We start from the raw sequence: 22,689 nt of genomic DNA on the forward strand, positions 1-22,689 counted from the left end.
TGTACCTCCTTAATAGGAGCACAATAGCAGCAGGCCAGCCCTTTGTGCCAAATAGCCCTAAAAGACCAACATGAGGCGATGCTTCTCTTATACTTTATAATAATCAGAAACTAAAATCATCAAAATTCTTCTGGAACAACCCACTCCAAAGAGTCCTGGAGGCCAAGGCAGGTGCAACCTTAGCTGCCAGCATTCAACTTTGGGAACTGCCCACCTCATTGAGTTCCTCCCCTCCCAGCCCCTCTTCTGCATTACAGATCTTCATCATCAAAGGTCTCTGTGCACTGCAACATGATCATCTCTTCGTCAACAGGAAAGGATTCTTCCTGCAAGACACATAGTGGAAGAGGTTCACTTTTTATCTGTGGGTCTCAGGCCCCAGGCAGATAGGAAGGCTCCTGCATCTCTGGTGTGCCCAGTCCCCAGACTCTATCCTATGTCTCTTCAGCTGCATTTTCACCTCCAGCTTGGGCCAGGAAGCAAGGGCTCTAAGGGGGAAGGTCCCATTTCAATTTCACTCAACTCAGCACTCTATGACCTCCAGAAAGGACAGAGCAGAACTGGCTTCTTTTTTATCCTGGGGATTTCCAGGGTCCCACAAGAGAGACAGAGGACCTCATAAGGCTTTATCCAAATGCTCACCAATAGAAGATGGTACACTGTACCACAGTTCTCCCACCAATGGAACACCATGCAGCTCATTTCCAACAATAATGAGATAGTGCTCTATCTGTGGGATACGCTATTTACAAAGGGCAAAGTGCAAAGCAATGTGTAGCGTAGGCTACTACTATTTGTGTTTGAAAGAATATATAATATCTGTAGAATATCTTTGGATGAGTGTACAAGAAACTGGTCACTGCAGTTGCCTCTAGGGGAGGGTATGGGGTAGGAAGCAAGGAAGAGAGAGAGAGAGACTAAGTAAGTGTCCATTGTATACCTTTTGGTAACTTGTAAATTTTATGCCATGTACATGAGTTACCTATTAGGATTTTTTTTTTTTTTTTAAGCAGCAGTACTGTGGCTGGTCATGGTGGCTCAATCCCTGTAATCCCAGCACTTTGGGAGGCCATGGCAGGCAGATCACCTGAGGTTAAGAGTTTGAGACCAGCCTGGCCAACGTGGCGAAACCCTGTCTCTGCTAAAAATACAAAATAATTAGCTGGGCGTGGTGGTGTGCACCTGTAATCCCAGCTACTCGGGAGGCCATGGCACAAGAATCTCTTGAACCTGGGAGGCAGAGGTTGCAGTGAGCCAAGATCACACCATGATTGCATGCCAGCCTGAGTAAAAAAAAGCAGCAGCAGTGTTTGCTTAGCAAGGGTTTCTCAGTCCCTAAAGGGACACTGTAAACAGTGATCCCAGCCAACCCCTCAGGACTCTCCATGACTTCTTCCCCTAAAAATACGTTCCTGAGGTTTTGCTCCTTCTGTCTCTCTCCAACCCAGCAGAAAATGACGCCTGTAACTTGTCGGCCCTGCAGTTCGGGGTTGATCCCCATGGACCCAGGTGGCATCTCTGACTCCAGTCAACCATCTAATGAATGTGGGACCTGGTCCCAAGGGTGACATTCTGATAGTGGGGACAACCTCCACAAACTGAGCCTCTCCTGCCCTGGAGAAGCAGTTCCCATTCACCGTGCTCTCCTGATAGGGGCAGGGAAATAGGGATCCACAGTGTCAGGGAGGTGGGACCACAGTCTCCAGGCAAATCATGTGGGCCCCTTGTTCAGTGGGAAGACAATGGCAGAGGTTGAGAGGAGAATGAAACTTTTCTGTTTACACCAGAGTCTATCAAAGCCTGAGTCCTCCTGCCCCAGAGCCACTTGGACAGCTCATTCAAAATGCAGATTTCTGGGCCCTGCTCTTGCAACACCGAGGCATCGGGAATCTAGGAGTGCTGAAGTTTGGCATCTTTGCTTTGTTTTGTTGTTGTTGTTGTTTTGAGAGAGTCTCACTCTGTTGCCCAGGCTGGAGTACAGTGGCGTGATCTCAGCTCACTGTAACCTCTGCCTTGTAGGCTAAACGATCCTCCAAACTCAGCCTCCTGAGTAGCTGGGACTACAGGCATGCACCACCACACCAAGCTAATTTTTGTATTTTTTGTAGTGATGAGGTTTCGTCACATTGTCCAGACTGGTCTTGAAATCCTGAGCTCAAGTGATCTGCCCACCTCAGCCTCCCAAAGTGCTGGGATTCCAGGTGTGAGCCACCACGCCCGTCCACGCCTTTGCTTTGCATGGACGCTAGAATCCCTGCTTGTTATCTTTTCTGCCACATGTGGAGAAGGAGGGAAAGCAAAGATGGTCCTTTTGTCTATTCTCAGTCTTGATAAAATGGGCTAATTTAACTGTATCTGAGAGAGAAAGGGGACAACTGGTCCAGGGGACAGTCACCCAAGGATTGGTGGGAAGGGGAGAGCAGACTGCAGGCGAGGGCTCCATGTGAGGATTTGCCGTGGTCCCAGCAGAGGGAAATGAAGACTGAGTTGGAAAAGGACAAGTTATACCTTAGCCTATTGAACAGGTGTCCTGACTATTTTTAAACAAACATTTGCTATTATTATAACTTATCTTTTAAATAAGCAGTTGTATTATTGCTAAATTGGTGAAGAAAAATCCATGGCTATGAATCTGAAAGGACCTGTCCCCTTGGTGGCTCAGGCATAATCCCCCTTCCCTGACAAAAGTTTCCAGGAATGGCCCTCCTAATCAAGAGTCCCGCTACTCATAGCACTAAGTGGAACAATTTGGAAGCAGACATTACTATCCTTCAAAAGCTGGCAGCAAATATTACTGAAGATGATGAAAATTGTAGAAGGTGATGCAATAGCTCAGTGTTTTGGGAAGGTGTCAAGGGTTCACACAACATTTGTGAATGCCTGTTGAGAGTCAGGCCCCTGGGATAGGGTTCCTGCTTCAAAGGGCTCCAGTCCAGGTCTGCCTTAGAGCAGTTGTTCCCAACCTCTATGGAACCAGGGACCAGTTTCATGGAAGACAATTCTTCCACAGACCTGGGAGGCAAGGGTAGTTTCAGGATGGAACCGTTCCACCTCATATCATCAAGCATTAGTTAGATTCTCATAAGGAGAGAGCAACCTAGACCCCTTGCATGAGCAGTTCATAATAGGGTCTGCGCTCCTATGAGAATCTAATGCCACCGCTGATCTGACAGGAGGCAGAGCTCAGGTGGTCAGGCTTACCCTCTGCTCTGCATCTCTGTTCCTAGCAGGCCATGGATCTGTACTGGTCTGTGGTCTAGGGATTTGGGACCCCTGCCTTAGAGGACACCTCTCTGTCTTTCCTGTTTCCCTGGCTATCTTCCATTCATTCTACAGGATGCATCAGGCTGAAGGTGACCATCATGGAGCAAGCTAGAGAGAATGAAAGAGTGTCCCTGCCCAGTGACCCTTTATAGTATGATTGGGGTGAGGTCTGGTGAGGGCTGCCCTTAAGAGCCCTTTTTGCTATTTAAGTGAGGTGGGCGGAGGTACCACGGCCCTCTACTCTGTCTTACCTGCTTTACTTGAGTGTTTGCACAGCTGAGGCCTCTAAAAAAGTCGATGATCTGCATATAGAGCTGAAACTTCTCCTCTGGGTTTTCTGGGTTGCAGCTGGCAAGCATTGAACTGACAATAGAAAGGAAGAAGAGACAACAAATATTCAGGATTCTGATCTTTCAACTCTGCTCCCCGCTCCCCTGAAAGATTTGGGTTACAGTGTGAACCAAGCACTTGTAAATCCTCAGACAGCCCAGACCTCTCCTTGAAAGGTCTGTGTTACCTCTGCTCACATATCATGTCTGGAATCCCCTGGAAAATCGAGACTGTGGCGAGACTGACTCCTGTGCCCTAATTTAGTGTTCTGAGCTGTGGCTGCTGGAACAAGGGAACAAGAGTTCCTCTATCCCTCAGTCAATCTTCTGCAGAATGCCCCCACGGTTCTGGTTCCACCGTGGCTGCTGAGGCAGCTCCAGAGCACGCTGCACGTCTTGAGTTCAGTTCGCTGAGTTGCCACTGCTCAGCAGGTCTAACGTGGAACTCAAGCCCTGGTGCAGAAACGAGTCCTGTTGTGCAGGTTCTTTTCCTCCTGCCTGTCTGGGACAAGGGGAGAAGCCCTGTGTGACTCAAGCTTATGTCACCATAAACAGCACAGTTTGGAAGCAGACATTAAAATCCTTCAAAAGCTAACGGCAACTGTTATTGCGGGGCCTCAGAAGATGATGAGATAGCTCAGCCTTTAGGAAAGGTGGCAGGGGCTCATGCAACATTTAGGAATGCCCGCTAAGAGCCAGGCCCTGCAATGTGGACCCTGCTTCAAAGGGCTCCTTAGAGCACAGAGGCTGTGTGTCTGCAGGACAGCTGGCACTCACTCATTGTGAGTCAGTAGGCAGCCCTCACTTCCTCCCAGGATGAGGCTCCACAGTCAGCTGAGGAACCCTCTGGCAGCAACCCCTGACTTTTCTAGGGAAAGTGGAATATTTTTAATAGATTGTTTTTCTGTTCCATCAGCAGTGCAGGGAGTTCTGAATATTGCTTGGCAAGGACAGGCTGGCAGCTTCTTGATGGCTGTCTTTGCAGCCCAAGCTCAGCACAGAAACAGGAATGTCTCTTCCAGCCAATTGCAGCGAAATGAAACTCAACTCACAGCTGAGAAGTGCTTGAGTCACTCTGTAAGGTCGATTTGGAGAGGACGAAGCCCTCCTCTGACAACCCCACTTCTCCCCAAGTCCATCTAGGCCTGGATGGGACAGGGAGAATGGAGGGAAAATGCTGATGTGTGGCCTGCCCGAAGCTCTGCCGAAAGGCCAGCTGGGTTACAGGGGACAGCTGTGACCCCAAGGCCTCACAGGCACCCATAGGCCAGGATCCCCTTGAGAGGACAATGGAGATATTCATTGGGATCACAAGGATATGTCACTCTCACTCCCAAAGCAGAAAAATGAAGCATCCAGGATTCTTTTTAGCCATGACAGCAGCACAGGTATCTGAAGAACCTGTGCCTTCAGGCCCTAAGACCACAGGTTTTTCAAGCAAAGCAGCGAGGGAATTTCAGTCCTAAATGATTTCTCGCTCAGAAAACACTCCTTCGGGACATGGTTAGTCGAGCTGCTTCTTGTTTTAAAATCTTTTCACATCCTATTTTGTGTCTTCCCACTTCATGGGGTCAGCTATCCTTTTCTCCTCTCCTTCCATATCCATTTCCATCAGCACCATGGAAAGCAGCAACCGGCTTTTGCAGAACTCAGACAGTCCCCTAAACTCAGGGCCCAGGCCTGTTTGCATGTTGGCCCTTATTCTCTGTGCCCCAGAGCCCCCTCCCACCTTCTCCTTCCAGGTCAGCTGGGAGAACTTGCCCACAAGCTGCCCTGGGTGCTACAGACTGATTGTTCTTCCAAAATTCATATGCTGAAGCCTAACCCCCAAGGTGACGGTGTTAGGAGGTGGGGGACTCTGGGAGATCATAGATTAGGGCATGAAGGTGGGCCCCTCATGATGGGATTAGTGCCCTTATAAAACAGGCCCCAGAGCCAGGCATTGTGGCTCACACCTGTAATCCTAGCACTTTGGGAGCTGAGGTGGGTGGATCATCTGAGGTCAGGGGTTCGAGACCAGCCTGGTCAACACGGCAAAACCCCGTCTCTGCTAAAAATACAAAAATTAGCCAAGCATAGTGGCATGCACCTGTAATCCCAGCTGCTGGGGAGGCTGAGGCAGGAGAATCACTTAAACCTGGGAGGTGGAGGTTGCAGTGAGCCAAGATCACACCACTGCACTCCAACCTAGGTGACAGAGTAAGACTCTGTCTTAAAAAAAATAATAATAATAAAAAGAAATAGGTTCTAGAGAGATTTCTTGCCCCTTCACCATGTGAAGTTTTATCCGGAAGGTGCCCTCTGTGAAAAAACGAGGCTCTGACTCTGCTTACACCTTGATCATAGACTCCCCAGCCTCCAGAACCGTGAGAAATACATTTCTTTTGTTTATAAGCCATCCAGTCTATGGCATTTAGTATATAATGGACTTAAGGCAGGGATATAGCAGCCCTCAGCAGAGGTTAGCAGGACTAACACACACTGGGAATAGGGTGCAAAGTGAACAGATGACTTTTCACAACCTACAGCTGATAACCTGGTGTGTCCCAGCCCTGCACCAGGATAGAAGAATTTTCTACTCTAAAGACACCACAGATAATGTCATCCCCAGGTTTATGACACAATCCTAGAACCAGCTCACTTCCAATCACAGAAAAAAAGTGGATCCCCAAGAATGCCCACTGAATTAGGCTCCGGATCTGGTTTGGCTCTGTGTCCCCACCCAAATCTCCTGTCGAATTATAATCCCCACATGTTGAAGGAGGGGCCTGGTGGGGGTGGTGATTGAATCATGAGGGTGGATGTGCCCCTTGCTGTTCTCATGACAGAGGTCTCACAAGATCTGGTTGTTTGAAAAGTGTGTAGCACTTCCCCCTTCACACTCTCTCCTGTTGCCACGTGAGGATTTACAGGTTTCCCCTTTGCCTTCCACCATGATTGTAAGTTTTCTGAGGCCTCCCCAGGCATGCCTCTTTTATAGCCTGTGGAAGTGTGAGTCACTTAAACCTCTTTTCTTTATAAATTACCCAGTCTCGGGTAGTTCTTTGTAGCAGTGTGAGAATGGACTAATACAACACCCATCTAGGGGCTGCAGAGGAGAGGCTCCTGAACACCCCAGCAGGGGTGTGTGCATGCACACACACACACACCTCTCTCTCTGACTTACCACATTCATGCACATGCAAACTCACACAAACACACCTGCACACACACAATCTCACATCCGCCCACACACGGGCACATGCTATCTCATACCCTCTTCCTCACCTGGAGCTAGATGTACTTGGAACCTCACTTTTGTCCAGGAAGTTTGCCACATCAAAGGCATCCTCAAAAAGGATCTGAAAGAAAGCACAACACTTCATGTGTGGGAAATAACTTGACAATTTCACGCTTGCTCTGGGCTGCCGGGGAGCGATGAGTGGAAAGGCTCTGTCTTTACACCACATCCCAGAGGGCATGCATGCCAGAGTGGGGGCCCACACCCAGGGACTCTGCTTGGTGTTCTTCCTAGGGGGTGAATGCTAGACTCTAGAGTGCCCGGGACAAACTGCCAAGCCTGGAGGTGGCTGTGAGGAACAGGAAGAAATGGGGATTGTGACTCCTCTTGCCAAAGAAGGTGGGAGCTCAGGTGTGAGATGTAATTACCAGAGCCTCAGTTTACCACTGAGAAAAAGCTCATCAAAACCTCCAAGGTGGACAGATTATTGGAGCCCAGGGTCCTCAGTCTAGCAGTCTCATGCCAGGGCAGCTGAATCCAGAGGGTCAGGAAGGCTCTGGGTTAGGCTGCAGGCAGGCCACCTCTCAGGCCTGCCCCTTGCGTGCTGTGTGACCTGGGACAAGTTACTTCATCTCACAAATCCTCCTCTATAAAATGGGAGTCACATCAATATCTACTCACAGGGCTATTCCAATAATTAAGTAAGATAATGTATGTGAAGTATCTGGTTACATTTGAACATTACCTACTTTATAACAGATATACCTGACACATAATTGAACATTACCTGCTTAATAAGAGACACATATGTTCATTGTGGAAATTTTGGAAAATAGAAACAGATCAAGAAAATAAGAATTACTGAGAAACAATCCCACCCAGATGTTCATTGTTGACACATTGATCTAATTCTCTCCAGTCACTTCCCCCAGGTCTATAATATATATTTCCAATTTGGAATCTTGCTATTTAGACTGTTTTTCATCCTGCTTCCCCCTAATGTGTTAGAGAATATTAAATATGTTACAGAAATATGATTTACACTTATTTGACTGTCAGATTTAGCAAATACAAATACGGGATGCCTAGTTACATTTTGAATTTCTGATAAAGAATGAATAATTTTTAGTGTAAGAATGCTCCAAATCATGCATGGGACGTTTTTGTATTAAAAATTTAACTGAACCTTTGGGAGGCCAAGATGGGCGGATCACGAGGTCAGGAGATCGAGACCATCCTGGCTAACACGGTGAAACCCCGTCTCTACTAAAAAAAATACAGGCCGGGCGCGGTGGCTCAAGCCTGTAATCCCAGCACTTTGGGAGGCCAAGACGGGCAGATCACGAGGTCAGGAGATCGAGACCATCCTGGCTAACACCGTGAAACCCCGTCTCTACTAAAAAAACTACAAAAAACTAGCCGGGCGAGGTGGCGGCACCTGTAGTCCCAGCTACTTGGGAGGCTGAGGCAGGAGAATGGCGTGAACCCGGGAGGCGGAGCTTGCAGTGAGCTGAGATCTGTCCACAGCACTCCAGCCTGGGTGACAGAGCGAGACTCCGTCTCAAAAAAAAAAAAAAAAAAAACAAAAAAACAAAAAACTAGCCGGGCACGGTGGCGGGCGCCTGTAGTCCCAGCTACTCAGGAGGCTGAGGCAGGAGAATGGCATAAACCCGGGAGGCAGAGCTTGCAGTGAGCCGAGATCTGGCCACTGCACTCCAGCCTGGGCGACAGAGCAAGACTCCGTCTCAAAAAAAAAAAAAAAATTAACTGGGCATGCTTTACTTTAACTGGCATCCCCTTTACACTGGCAGGTACTGGCGGGTTCTACCAGGGTCTCTCCTCTCCTCTCCCCTCCCTGCAACACACAGCTCTTTCAAGAGGATTGATGTCTGCCCTTTCTTTCAATTTGCTTCCTGGAACTGAATCCCTTGGGACTCTGGCCCCTCTCTTAGTTTTCCGAACATTTTCTGTAGTCCTTCTACGTGATATCTCTGTGGTCATTTCGAAGAAGATCTGGAAAAGGGCCACAGAAAGACCTGTGATCCAGTGTCCATCAGCTCTGAAGCCCATCAGCTCCATGTTGCTCCCTGGCAGGCCTGAAACAGGGACCGAGAACTGAAGTTCCTGTCCTTAAGCAATCAGCCCACCAAAGTTGCAGGCCACACATTGTGCTCACCTGTGCAAATCTCCCTCACAAGCCAGCCTGAGAGGGGACCCCACACCAGCCTCCACAGCCTTTCCAGAGTGCCACTACACTCACAGGGCAGCTCCTCTCTGAACTGAAATGGAGCAGTCCAGGGCCTCCGGGGCCCATCTGACCCTGCTGCTGTCCTCTAACACAACAGTTGTGCAGCAGAACCTCTCCAGGTGGACTAGGGGCTGCAGTGGTGTCACTGCACAGCAGGAGTAATTGTGGCTTTGTCCCTGCCTCGGGCATGGGAGTTCTCTGTTCTGCCTACCTTATCGCCCAGCCCTGGCCTGGCCTAAACCTGGGCACAGCAGTGCAGGCAGAGCCCTGCTTCTGGCCACAGCTGAGGGAATCTGCTGCCAGCTTCCCTTAATACCCAAAAAACCTCAGCCCATAGGCCTCCCTGAAAAACCCAGAAAAGCTGTTTCCATGATTTGGAGACATTAGATTCTGATTGTTTTCTCTTTGGATGTGTTGGCATGCTGGCACAGTCAAGTTTGACAGAATGGCTCAGGCATTTGGTAGATACTGTCACGCATCACTTACTGATGGGGATAAGTTCTGAGAAATGTGTCCTTAGGCAACTTTGTCATGTGAACATTTATATATCTCTTTTTTTGAGATGGAGCTTTACTCTTGTCACCCAGGCTGGAGTGCAATGGTGCGATCTCGGCTCACTGCAACCTCTACCTCCCAGGTTCAAGTGATTCTCCTGCCTCAGCCTCCTAAGTAGCTGGGATTACAGGTGCTCGCCACCATGTCCAGCTAATTTTTGTATTTTTAGTAAAGATGGTGTTTCACCATGTTGGCCAGGCTGGTCTCGAACTCCTGACCTCAGATGATCCACCCACCTCGGCCTCCCAAAGTGCTGGAATTACAGACTAGAGTCACCGCACCCAGCCCATATATATATATATATATATATATATATATTTATATGGAAAACCAAAAATCCAAGTTCCATTACTGAAGATCGATTATTTCCCCTACTTGATCTGCAACGCCAATATCAAGTGCCGTATATCAGGTTTCCATATGTGCTCCATGATCATCTTATGGGACCACCATTGTCTATGTGGTCTGTTGTTGCCCAAAACATCTTTACGTAGCCCATGACTGTCTTTTCCTTTCATCTTCTTCATGTGAGACACCAGGGCTTGGCACTTTGGGGGTGTAAACACATCTGTTTGGCTGCCCTTTCATACATGCCTTGGGTACCAGGTCCTAGTCATCTGGCTCTCTTGAGCCATCACGGAACAGAACGCATCATGGTGGACCCAACCTCAGAGGAAAACCAGATCAGAAGCCACAGTCTGGTGGACCCATGCTTGGGGGTCGGGGAAAGGACCAAGGCAGTAGCTGGTAGGCCACTGAACATCTGCACCGGCGTTCCCTCCAATAGGATCCACTGCACCAGCCACCAGGGAAGCTTGTTAAAAACGCAGATCCTGAGGCCCCACCTTCAGCGGCTCTGATTCAGTGGGTCTGGGATAGCAGCCTGGCACCTGACTTTTTTTTTTTTTTTCTTTTTTGAGATAGAGTCTTGCTCTGTTGCCCAGGCTGGAGTGCAGTGACATGATCATAGCTCACTGCAGCCTTGACCTCCTGGGCTCAAAGGATCCTCCTGCCACAGCCTCCTGAGTAGCTAGGACTACAGATGTACACCACCACACCTCTCTACTTTTAAAAATTTTTGGTAGAGACACAGTCTCACTGTGTTGCCCAGGCTGGTCTCAAACTCCTGGGCTCAAGCAATGCTCCCACCTTGCTCGGCCTCCCTAAGTGCTGGGATTACAGGCGTGAGCCACCGCGCCTGGCCAGGCACCTGACGTTTAAAAAAAAATTCCACAGGTGATTCAGTTGAGAAGCATCAGGGGAGATAATGGAGGGTTGACCATCAACAGGTGACCAAAGGGCAGAGTGGTGTGAAAAAGTGTGTAATGAGAGAGATAAACAGTCACTGAAGCGGGAGCTGGGTGTTCTGGGCAAGTCACGCTGCTGGCTAGGCCTGCAAACTGGAAGGACAGGAAAGGGGGTGACATCTGTCGGTCTCCAGGTTTGGGCCTGATAGCTGAGGAACTTTCTAAAAAATGGAGGCATTCCAGGGCTGTAACCCCAGGGTCAGAGTCAATCGGAGGCTCTCTGGCCCTAAGACTCCACAGAGAGACATTGGGAAACTAGCATGTCGTCTCTTCAAAGGCGCCCCGACTGAGGAGCATTTGGAAAGTCAGGACAAGGGGGTGGCATGTGTCAGGTGGAAGCCATGGATGCTAAATGTCCACGAAGCACAGGGCATGTGCAGAGTGCGAATCGTCTGCCCCACTAGAGGAGCGAGCGCAGCCTGGGCCGTGTGGTAAAGCAGTGTTCTGAGGCCGTCCTCATTCTGGAAGAGCAGCTGTGGGCCCACTTTTATCTCCATGCTGGGCGACCTCAAATGCTACCTGATGTTCTGCTTTGCAGACTATGGCCACGGCCATTCTGACTAGCGTACTGAACGCTGAGAAATGCATTTACAGTGGCAGTTGTGACCTCCCCTTCGCAAAGCGGTCCCAGTGCTCTTTAGGGTGGGAACTGACAGCCTTTCAAGGGCTGGACTTGATTGGTCCAAGTGTGATCCACTCTATGGCCAGTCATTGGCTCAGCTGGTTGGCAATTTGGCCAGTTCCGGCCAATGAGAGGGGAGGAGCGTTCTGGAAAACTTCTGCCTTAACCCTTAAGAAAGAGCTTTCATAGGAAATCTTTGTCTTACCTGATGTAAAGTAGGAAGAATGACCGTTCGATTGCTCTAGCTGCCATTCCACAGCCACAGGGGCCGGGAGAGGTGGGGAGGGGAGGGAAAGATAAGAAACCAGGCAGAGCCAAAGGAGGCCAGAATCCACGCGGACATGGTGAGCTCCTCTGCCTCCTCGGACCTCCCCGGTGTAAGGAGTGCATTTCTTCATGGTTTAATAATCCAGGCCCTAGCAGCCCAAAGAATCCTAACTGAGACAACCTCCCAAGCGTTGTCTTCTGCCATCCCCAGGGAAAGGCCAGGAAACTAACCGCAGAAAAAGAAATACTGTTCCGTGGCCCCAAGGATAAGAAAATTGGAAACCTACCTTGGGAGCCAGAAGGCAAACTGCACCTCCGACCTGCTAAATGCACAGCCCTGGTGTCCCCGGGCGAGGGCGAGGGTGGTTGCTGTTCCCCATCCACGCCACCAGGCAGGCCTGCTCACCTCCTCGGGCGTGGAGACCAGCGAGCAGCTGGCCCCCTGGCTCTCCACGCCGCTGTCCTTCACGCTGCCCTCGGCGCAGGCCGGCTCTCGGCAAGCCTCCGCCAGGCTCGCAGGGCCGTGGTGCTTCTGCGCCCAGGCCTGCCGGAGGCTGGCCTTCCTCTCCTCCGAGAGGTTCTGCCACAGGTGGGAGATGGCCGCAGAGACGATAGGCAGCGCCGCCTCCTGCGGAGTAATGATCCCGCTGCTGGTGAGAAGGTCCATCGTCTGTTTGTAAAAGTTGAGATACCTGGAATAGAAGCGGTGCCGTCTCGCACCCTTGAAGCTCCATCTCGAAGCGTCTCCCCAGGATTCGGTTCATGGCGTGGGCCCCAGCACGCAGGCCTGGCCATGGCGCCACGGCTCACCAGGGGCTTAGACTTCTCTGACTCTGCACGCCCATGGCCCTTGGAGAGCAGAGCCTTCTTGGGGGCCATGAAGGACATAGACTTGAGTTTTGGGGCCCCTCCCCGAGTTCTCCCAGTCCCTGCCCCGTGAAGCCCTCAGTGTTAGAGAGAAGCAGGTAAGAGGCGTAGCTGTCTCGGCTCTCGTCCTAAGGGAATATTCTTTAAAATTCTGAGCCCATGAATGTGTGGGCATGATAGGACTCCAGCTTTATCCTGCAGCCCGAAAGTCAGGCTCGGCTGCGGAGACAGCCTCCTGCTATTGAGCCAACTCCTCTGGAAGCCAACATGGCTGCTGAGGGGCCTTGAGTCTGTGGAGGAGGCAGTGGCAAGGTACGTCTGAGCCAGCCATTCCTATCTTTCCTACTATAAGACCAGTGCGGACTTGTAGGGGGGTGTGTTTTGGGGGAAAGGGGGGTTAGCCCTCATAATCACCATCAGCTGTGCCCCCCACAAGGCACCCCAGATAAACACCCAGTCTAAGTAAAAACACTGTATGAGTGTATGTGCTATGCGAATGTAGCTTCGAGACTGTTTCTCTAGCCTCTCTGCCAGTCCTGTCCCTGAGCCCCTCCCATATGAAAATCCTGGAGAGTTCGTGATTCAGGGCCCAGTATGAACCATTCACTCCAGCTGGGGTACACAGCTGCAGCATATTCCAGCCAGAACCTCTGTCCCTTTCCCCATGGGAGGGAGCTCCATGGGTGCACAAAGCCACCCCACCCAGCTGTTCACACCGTTCAAATTCCATGAGGTCAGGCGACAAAGTGCCTGGGGAGTATAAGAGCACTTTTTTCTCCTCTTCCTCCTCCTCTTCCTCTTCCTCCTCTTCCTCTTCCTCCTCCTCCTCTTCTTCTTCCTCCTCCTCTTCTTCTTGATCTTCCTCTTCCCCATCTTCCCCCTCCTCAGCATCCTTCCTGACTGCCTCAGTTGGGCACCAAGGGGAGGAACCATTCTGAGAAAAACTGTTTGACAGCAGGCTGGAAAAGAAAACAAACAAGACAACTATAGACTAATGTCCCTCATGAATATGGACAAGACATTCTTAGCAACTTTAGCAAGTATACATGTATATGTATGTGTGTGTAGGTGTCCACATCATGACCAAATGGATTTTCCTAGGAATGCAAGATAACTGGTTCAACATTTGAAAATCAATCAATGCAATTCAGCATATCAACAGACTACAGAAGAAAAACCTCAATAGATGCAGAAAAGGCATCTGACACAATCAACATCCATGAATGATAACAACTCTCAGCAAACTAGAAAAAAAAGGGAGTTTTGTTAACCTGATAAAGGGTATCTCAAAAAAAAAAACCTACCACTAACATCATGCTTAATGGCAAAAGACAGTTTCGCCTCTCTTTTTTTTTTTTTTTTTTCCTTTTTTTTGTGGAGAACGGGGTCTCGCTATATTACCCAGGCAGGTCTCGAACTCCTGGGCTCAAGCTATCCTCCCGCCTCTGCCTCCCTGAGAGCTGGGATTACAGGCCTGAGCCACCGCGCCCGGCTGTTTCGCCTCTCAATCAGGAATAAGGTGAGGCTGTCCACTCTTACTATTTCTATTCAAAATTGTTCCGGAGGTTCTAGCCAGTCCAGTAAGGCAAGCAAAAGAAATTAAAGGAATATAGATTGGAGCAGAAGAAACAAATCTATCTTTATTTGCACACAGTGTGATTATCTGTGTAGAAAAATCTCAAATAATCTACAAACATGTCATTAGAACCAAGAAGGGAATTGAGCAAGGTTGCAGAAGATAATGTCAGAATATAAAAATCAATAATATTGTTACATAGTAGCAATGAATAATTGGAAATTGAAATTTTAAAAAGCATCATTTACAATAGCATGAAAAAATGACATACTTAGGTTTAAACCAAAAGCTCAATCCATTAAAAAAAGGATAAATTGGACTCATCAAAATCTGCAAATTCTGCTCTTCAAAAGACACCTTGAAGAGAACGAAATAGTAGGATACAATTTAGAAAAGTCATGACCCGCACCCAGGATCTCTTTATACTTATAGGAATAATCCCCAAGGTACCATGTTGAGTTAAAAAAGCGAGCTCGGCTGGGCACGGTGGCTCACGCCTCCCAACACTTTGGGAGGCTGAGGCGGGTAGACACCTTCAGGTCAGGAGTTTGAGACCAGCTTGGCCAACGTGGTGAAACCCTGTCTCTACTAAAAATACAAAAACCAGCCAGGTGTGGTGGCGGGTGCCTGTAATCCCAGCTACTCAGGAGCCTGAGGCAGGAGAATCTCATGAACCTGGGAGGCAGAGATGGCAGTGAACTGAGATCATGCCACTGCAGTCCAGCCTGGCTGATAGAGTGAGACTCCATCTCAAAAAACAAAACAAAACAAAAACAAAAACAGAAAACAACCATGAGATTATAAAAGTACATTTCTCAGATCAGTTTCTCCTTCAAATTATGAATGTGACATATTAATAATGTTCCCCTTTCAGCATTTGTGACACCTTTTCTTAGGTTCTCAGGAGGCCTGGAATATAGACTGAGATTTGCATTTTCCTGATTGTCATATGTAGCCTCCAAGAAAGCCATTAGTTGTGGCTTTAAAAAATACATATAGAGGCCGGGCGCGGTGGCTCAAGCCTGTAATCCCAGCACTTTGGGAGGCCGAGATGGGCAGATCACGAGGTCAGGAGATCGAGACCATCCTGGCTAACATGGTGAAACCCTGTCTCTACTAAAAAATACAGAAAAAAACTAGCCGGGCGAGGTGGCGGGCGCCTGTAGTCCCAGCTACTACGGAGGCTGAGGCAGGAGAATGGCGTAAACCCGGGAGGCGGAGCTTGCAGTGAGCTGAGATCCGGCCACTGTACTCCAGCCTGGGTGACAGAGCAAGACTCCGTCTCCAAAAAAAAAAAAAAAAAAAAAAAAATACATATAGAAAAAGCTACAATATAATATAAACACTATGGTCTAATTTCTCTAAAGAATAATGTGCAACTTTTTAAAAAACTTGATGGATTTTCTTGAAAATTAATATTGATTTTCTTTGAGTTCTGAAGTAATATATATTTTTGGGCTTTTGTGTATTTTCTGCATCTTCTATGATAAGCATGGATCATTTTTGTAATTGGGAAAGAATTGAATGCATATTACTAGAATAAAAGAGAAAGGAATGGTCTCCAGCATATGGCTGTTTTGAATGGTGAGCAGTAGCCCTGATAGTTCCGCAGGCCGGAGGGGAAAGGTGAGTTGCTACCAGACAGTACTGATGGCTGTGAGGACACAGCAGGTCCCCAGGTTCCTGGGGTTTGCGGTATCTTACCTGTCATTTTCAGAATACATGCTGGCATATTCTTTCTTGACCTCCTCTAAGCTGCTTGCATGCCCATCCTCCAGGTTGAAGGATGCTATTGGGGAGTTGAAGGCCAGGAACACAAAGAGAAAAGTCAGGCCTCTGTTGGAGTCTGTCCCACCCTTCTGGCCCAGGTGGGCCATGGGTGGGACCCCGAACCCTCCAGGGTCAGCATTAGGGAGATGAGAGCCCAGTTTCTCCTTCTAGGTGTGAGGGGAGAGCCTTAGACAAGCAACAGCCCACTTTTCCTCTGGCCTCTGAAGATGAGATCAGGTGCCTTCAGCAGCACTCCAGTAGGGAACTCATCAAAGTCTCATGTCCTGGTGACTCTGGCCGGTCTTGCTGGACTGCAGACTCACTAAGGACAGGGACCCTCAACATTGGCCCAAGCACAGTTCCTGGCACACAGTAGGCCCTCAATAAACATTCGTTGATTCATTGTAACCCAACTGCTGTTTTCAATAGAAAAACGGAACCAGTTTTCTCCAGGGAGGGAGATGGGGTTGGCAAGTAGGGATCCATTACCTTTCAGCTTCAACAAATTATCCAGGGTTTGCTCCAGTTCCGGAATATGACTCTTTGCCTTATTCAGAACCTGCCACTGAGGATAGACAGACAATGCTGAAAGCCAGCCTCTCACTGCAGAGACTGGTTTTGTGGACCAAGGAATCCCTTCCCAGGACTGAGGGCATGCTCCCTCAGATGCAAAGTCACATCCCTTAACTTCATCAGTGAAAAGAATAGAAAGTTTGTTCTGATGCACAGGAGGCACTAAGTTTTGTTTGTAGCCTAGAAATGGGTTCTCACCAAAATGCCAAAGGATTTGGAAAGAGTTAAGCTTTGTTCAGCAAATTGCTAGTGCTATAGAAAGGCAAATGACTACAGAGGCGGCTTGAAGGTGGAATAAGGAGTGATGAAAGAGGCGCAGTCTGCATGAACGTCAACCCCAGGCTTGCACAAAGCAGAGCTAGACTTCAGCTCAGTTGTAACACTGTGCAAAGGGCTAGTTAATATTAAATGTCCTATTCTCCCACTATTTTAATTTGCTAACTGCATACTCTCCAGATGATCTAAAAACTTATCAAGTGCTGTCAACCCAAACTCTAAATTTCCCTCTTTCCCTTTTTCCCTCCCTCCCTCTCTCCCTTCCTCCCTCCCCTCCCTTCTGCTTCCCTCCCTCCTTCCTTCCTTTCTTCCTTCATTCCTTCCAACTTCCTTCCTTTTTTTCTCCCTCCCTCCCTTCCTTCCTCCCTTCCTTCCTTCCTTTTTCTTTCCCTCCTCCTCTCTCTTCCTTCCTTCTTCCCTCCTTCCTTCCTGTATGTAACATTATTAAAGTCAAAATGGTAACAGCAAGATCATTCAAAAACAAGCAATGCTGAATGTTGTTTGTTAGGCTGACCACCTATATGTGTCAGGGGCTGTATGTATCCCTTGGGCATGTACAAGGGCAAAACTGTGTGCTAAGTTCCAGGGATACAGAGTACCTAAGACAGTCCCCGCTCTCAGGGTGCTGACCTCTGACAGGGAAGACAAGCATGGAAACAACCCCTCAGAACACAAGATAGAATTAAGTAGGTACTAACAGGGGGTAGAAGCAAAGGGCTGTGGAAATGTACAAGGAGGAGGGAATAGTCCAACTGGAGGGGTCCAGAAGATTCCATGGAGCAGGGCAGCTGAGCAGAGTGAGCCAAGCCCAGCTTTGAAGTGTGCACAGAATCCCAAAGGCAGAGCTAATTGCATGAGCAGAGACACAGAGGCCATGAGAGGCAGGCCTGGCTCAGGGAACTGCTGCAGCGAGATGTGGCCAGAGTGTGGGGCAGGCATGGGCGGGACCCCAAAGCAGCTGGAGGCAGAGCAGCCTGGGATTTCACATTCTAGATTCCAAGGATTCTGGTGGGCACCTAAAAAGGAGACTTGAGGGGAGTTGGAGTCACAGCGCTCTGCCAGCCCGAAGAGAAGGTGAAGGGAACCGCAGCTGCACGATGACACGGTCAGTTGCAAGCTCCCTGAGCACTCCTATGTGTTTTGCTCTCCCCAGTCCCAGAGTTCATGTCCATGCTGGTGGGTCAGCAAGGACTTGGAACTCGGGGCTGACTGATTTCCAGCATCTGGGGCTTGTTCGTAGGGTGGAAAGATAATTCTCCAGCTGCTATGGTCTAAATGTTTGTGTCCCCCCAAAATTTAGCATGTTGAGACCCAATCCCCGATATGATGCTATTAAGACGTGGGGGCTTTTGGAAGGTGATTAAGCTGATTGGTGCCCTTATAAAAGAGTCCTGAGGGAACCTGTTTGTCTTTCCCCCATGTGAGGACACAGCAAGACAGCCCTGTCTATGAACCAGACAGCATGCCCTCACCAGACACCCAATCTGATGGCACCTTTGTCTTGGACTTCACAGGCTCCAGAACCAGGAGCAATAAACTTCTGTTGTTTATAAATTACCCTGTCTAGGGCATTTGTCGCTACCCCAGCAGAAGTGGCAGCTCTAGGCCAGTCCCTGCCTTGCAGCACAGTCCCTCCACATGTGAAAACATCTCTTCCCCTGTGGAAATGTCCCCTCTCCTCCTCCACGTCCCCATACCTTTGAGGCTGTGAGATCAGACTGAGAGTACACTGTCCTCCTGAGGTTGTTGAAGAGCGCTGCCAGGGTGGCTCGGTGGCGGGCCTGGGACAGGCGTCTCCGGGCCACCCGATGCTCAAGCTCCTGCAGCTGTGCTGGCAGCTGGGGTGTCGCTCTGTCATGGGGGTTGCTGCTTTCTTCAGGGGTTGCCATTATAAGCTGTAATGTACTATTATGCTTTTTTTGCCCTAGATAAGAAAAATACAATATTAGAGGAAAAGGAAGGCAAATTGAGGCAGGCAGAAAGGAGGTACCCTTCCCAAGTAAAGGCCCCAAATTCATTCCCTCATGAATTCAGTTACTGGCAAGATTTACAGGGAGAGAAATTTGAGAAGTTTACAAAAGCCCTTTGAAGGTGATGTTGGTCAATTGCTAATTAAGAAAAGTAGATGGAGAGTATACACGGTCAACACAAATTCTGTTATTGAAACTCAACTCCTAAAATTGCAAACCACCCATATAGGACTTAACAGTTGAGGGGCCCTGGGACTTACCTCGAAAGGTTCCAACACATTGCAGGTACTCACCAGATACTTGTTAATTTCAGGGGGTAATTTTAAGCATGGCCAAAGAAAGCAGCCATACCCTGAGATCTCAGGCTTTACTTTAGTCTGTTCAAAGCCGAACAAGTACTTGTCCCCACTGTGAGGTCTTTTTCTACCTTAAGAATGCCACCTCTTTGATGCTGGTAGTAGTTACATAGGTGTATACATATGAAAATAATCCCTCAAGGAGTACACTTTAGACTTGTGAATTTTTCTGTGATATACCTCAAGGAAAAAAAAAAAAGAAAACAAGAAAATTCACTTTACCACCTGTGCAAGCAAGAAGTTACCCGACGACAGAGAAGTGAAAGCCATTTTGCCTTATCTTGCCTCTAGTGGGCTCTGGAGGTGATCACTGTGTCCTTCTTTGTCACATCTGAGCTTACAAGCAAGAAGCCCTTCTCTAGGAGAGGCGATTCTGGGACTCACATGTAATTGTTTTAATAAGATACAGGGGCCAGGGCCTTTTACCTGAGCCATAGACCCTTGCATCAGGCCTCACTCCACCACTCAGAGAGCTACTCCCCACTAGCCTGCCTGCTGTTTGAACAGGGAGGCTGCGACTTCATCCCTTCTGTACCCTCAGTGCATAACACAGAGCCTGACCCCATTAGGTCCTCAGTGCTGGAATTTCTGATGAATTACAGTGAGAGGTTTCCACTAGGTCCACTCCCCGCTGAGCTCAGTCCTGCTGTACAGAGACAATGCATGACCTCCGCCAAGGGTTTGTTAATTTTGAGGTATGTTAGGGTCCCATGTGGAGACTGTTGAAAATATACATGCCCAGGCCCTGTGTCGAAAACATCGGATCTGAACCCAGTGTGCAGCTCCCCCGGTGATTCTTATATTTTCACAATTTAGAGCCACTATTAACTCTTGATTTGTGTGTCAAGCATCACCACAGCTGGCAGCAGCTGGAAACAGAATCTTCATTAAGGGATTATGGGGAAGGGAGATGGAAGACACCTTTCCCACTATGTTTTAGTACGGAAAATAGGCCAATGAGATGGTAAACCCAATCAGGCAGTGTGGGATGTTAAAACACTTTTTAGGTCAGAAAACAACTTCTCATCAATAATCTGGTCTTCCCCAGTGTATCGACTTTTCCTTGTTTTGCTTCTTGGAACAGGGCAGGAAGATGGGAACAGTGATGCTGTGGTTGCCCACGCTGGTCCCTGCATGTCTCTGTCACATCTGTTACCAGGAGTTACACTGTGGTATCTTCCAAGGGAAAACAGCATGAATCTGCAGAGGCCCCTCAAGCCCAGCTCCAGGGTTATGTTAGATTAGAGCCTATGCCTTTATGGTCTTCAATTTCCAGACACCAACTAATCTTTAATAGGAAGCAAAGTGAAACTGTGAAGATTTTGAACTGCCCAGGGAAAATGAGAACTTTTTGAACAGAAGAATGTAGGGTTTTTTTTTTTGTTTTTGTTTTTACTTGTTTAAATTAAGGAGCAACAGATGTGCCTGGACACCAGGGGATTTAGGCTAACATACATAAAAAGGGAAGCAGGTGGGAGGCATTGTTCTAGATGAATAGAGGTATAAAAATAACAGGGTCCTCCCAGGACCTCAAGTTCTCTAACAGTCTCAGGATACTAACACCAAAGGCCTCTGGGCTTGTAGGGAGTCTGGAGTTCTCCCAGTGCCAGTGCTGGGTGTCCTCCCTTCTGCCCAAACAAGCTCAGCCTGAAATTCCTGGATGGCTGCGTGGACAGTTTCAGCCCAGGACAAGGGTGCAGTCCTCTGCCTCCCCGATAGGGGGCAGATTTCCCACCAGTCGCCTCCAAGGGCCACCAGGGCTGCTCGCCCCTAGGGGACAGCCCCAGAGCATGCTGGCCAAGCTGCCTGAAGCCGTGGCCTCCATCTTGCCTGCCCCTAGGCGCCCCCTGATCAGGAGCTGGGGGAAATTTCCACCCCCGCCGCCCCCCTGGCTCAGGGATGGGGCACACAGCAGGAAGAATGGGAGATGACCCTCCTACTATGCTTTAAGGGCAGAATCAAGCCCTGGAGATGTTACTCTTAATTAGACCTTGAGTGATTTTCAGTGTCTTCTCTCTAGAGCCTGCCTTCTGCTCACAAGGCATTCTTTCCAAGTTATTTTGATTGACTTGGAATTTTTTCTTCTCTGTGGCCCTGACAGGGTCTTAGGTAGATCTTTGTTGGACAGAGGTTTTTTGTTTTTTTTTTCTTTTGAGACGGAGTCTCACTCTGTCGCCCGGGGTTGGAGTGCAGTGGTGTGGATCTCGGCTCACTGCAACCTCCGCCTCCCGGGTTCAGTTCAAGCGATTCTCACACCTCAGCCGCTTGAGTAGCTGGGATTACAGGCGCCCGCCACCGCGCCTGGCTAATTTTTGTATTTTTAGTAGAGAAGGGGTTTCACCATGTTGGTCAGACTGGTCTCAGACTCCTGACCTCGTGATCCGCCCGCCTCGGCCTCCCAAAGTGCAGGGATCACAGGCGTGAGCCACCGCGCCCGGAAGACAGCTCTTTTTATCTAATAATACACTTGGGTCTGTCCCGTCAGCACCTGTGACTTGTGTGAAGGGCTGGCTGGCTTGGAACAAGTGCCTCAGAAGTTACTGTCTAGGATGGGGAGAGGAGGGCAGGACCCTCCGCCTCATTCCAAGATTAGCCTTTTGACTAGGAAGGGGCAATGAAACATACTGTGAAAGGGGGAGCTAACTATTGTAAAAATGAGATCAAGAAGTGATCTGTTATTTCAAAACAAAACTCTGCTCTCCTAAAAAGCCCTCTGCGTTCAAAGTATGTCAAAGAAACTGTTCTCAGCAGTGTAAGGAATTACAGCAGTGTAGAGAAAATATTCTGGAACTCTCCTCCCTAGGGCCTGGAACTGCATTTTAATAGCCTTGAAAACTCAGAATCTCCCAATTGCCCCGTTGGTTTGCTCCCCTGCTCACCAATCTTTATTCCATGACCCACTGCCCCTCCTTCCATCTATAACACCATCTCTGTCTGCCCTGGTCTGCAGTTTCTATGGATCTAGAGCCAACTTGCCCTTCAATTCCCGGTTTAAGTCCCAATTCCTTTAATGAGTTTCCCAGTCCCAGGCCACACTGGTTTCTAAGTCAATCATGTTCTGGCAACAACTCAGAAAAATCTTTGGTCAGGACCTGTGTGTCAAGCATCAGTTGTGTCTCTCCCAGGAAGTGGTACCATGCATAGACATAGATGATTAACTCAAGCTTCCCTTTCTTGGCTGCCTCTTCTAAACTAAAACCACTGAGAATTCTATTGCCTGGAAAACTAAGACAAAAATCTCCCAAACATGGGATGGGCAGAGACACTGGGTTGAATGAGCTAAAGGAAAATGAAGATTAAGAGAAAAGCTTGGTGGGTGGAGGGGAAATAACATCTCAGTTCCACCCTAACCCAAAAGACCTCTCTGCATCCCCTTGAGAAGCCCTCAAAATCTCTTTCAAGGTGATGTTGGTCAGTTGCTAATTAAGAAAGGTAGTGAAGATTATACAGGGTGAAGAAGCTGGATATCCTATCCAGACTTGGAAAACT

General features: G+C 48.7%; 1 protein-coding gene across 1 annotated transcript in view; it reads right to left on the bottom strand.

The window, feature by feature from the left end:
- Positions 1-80: 80 nt before the first annotated feature.
- Positions 81-22,689, bottom strand: part of STRA8 (stimulated by retinoic acid 8) — a 27,218-nt gene continuing 4,609 nt past the window's right edge. Inside the window, exons 2-9 of the mRNA XM_010357993.2 lie at positions 18,572-18,769; positions 16,515-16,590; positions 15,960-16,044; positions 13,597-13,623; positions 12,219-12,504; positions 6,861-6,934; positions 3,516-3,627; positions 81-326 (exon numbers count right to left, since the gene is read on the bottom strand). Of these exons, the coding sequence (XP_010356295.1) occupies positions 252-326; positions 3,516-3,627; positions 6,861-6,934; positions 12,219-12,504; positions 13,597-13,623; positions 15,960-16,044; positions 16,515-16,590; positions 18,572-18,769 (933 nt within the window). The 3' untranslated portion in view covers positions 81-251. The remainder of the gene's footprint in view (positions 327-3,515; positions 3,628-6,860; positions 6,935-12,218; positions 12,505-13,596; positions 13,624-15,959; positions 16,045-16,514; positions 16,591-18,571; positions 18,770-22,689) is intronic.

Source organism: Rhinopithecus roxellana, chromosome 6, assembly GCF_007565055.1.
Source record: "Rhinopithecus roxellana isolate Shanxi Qingling chromosome 6, ASM756505v1, whole genome shotgun sequence".
Classification (NCBI taxonomy): domain Eukaryota; kingdom Metazoa; phylum Chordata; class Mammalia; order Primates; family Cercopithecidae; genus Rhinopithecus; species Rhinopithecus roxellana.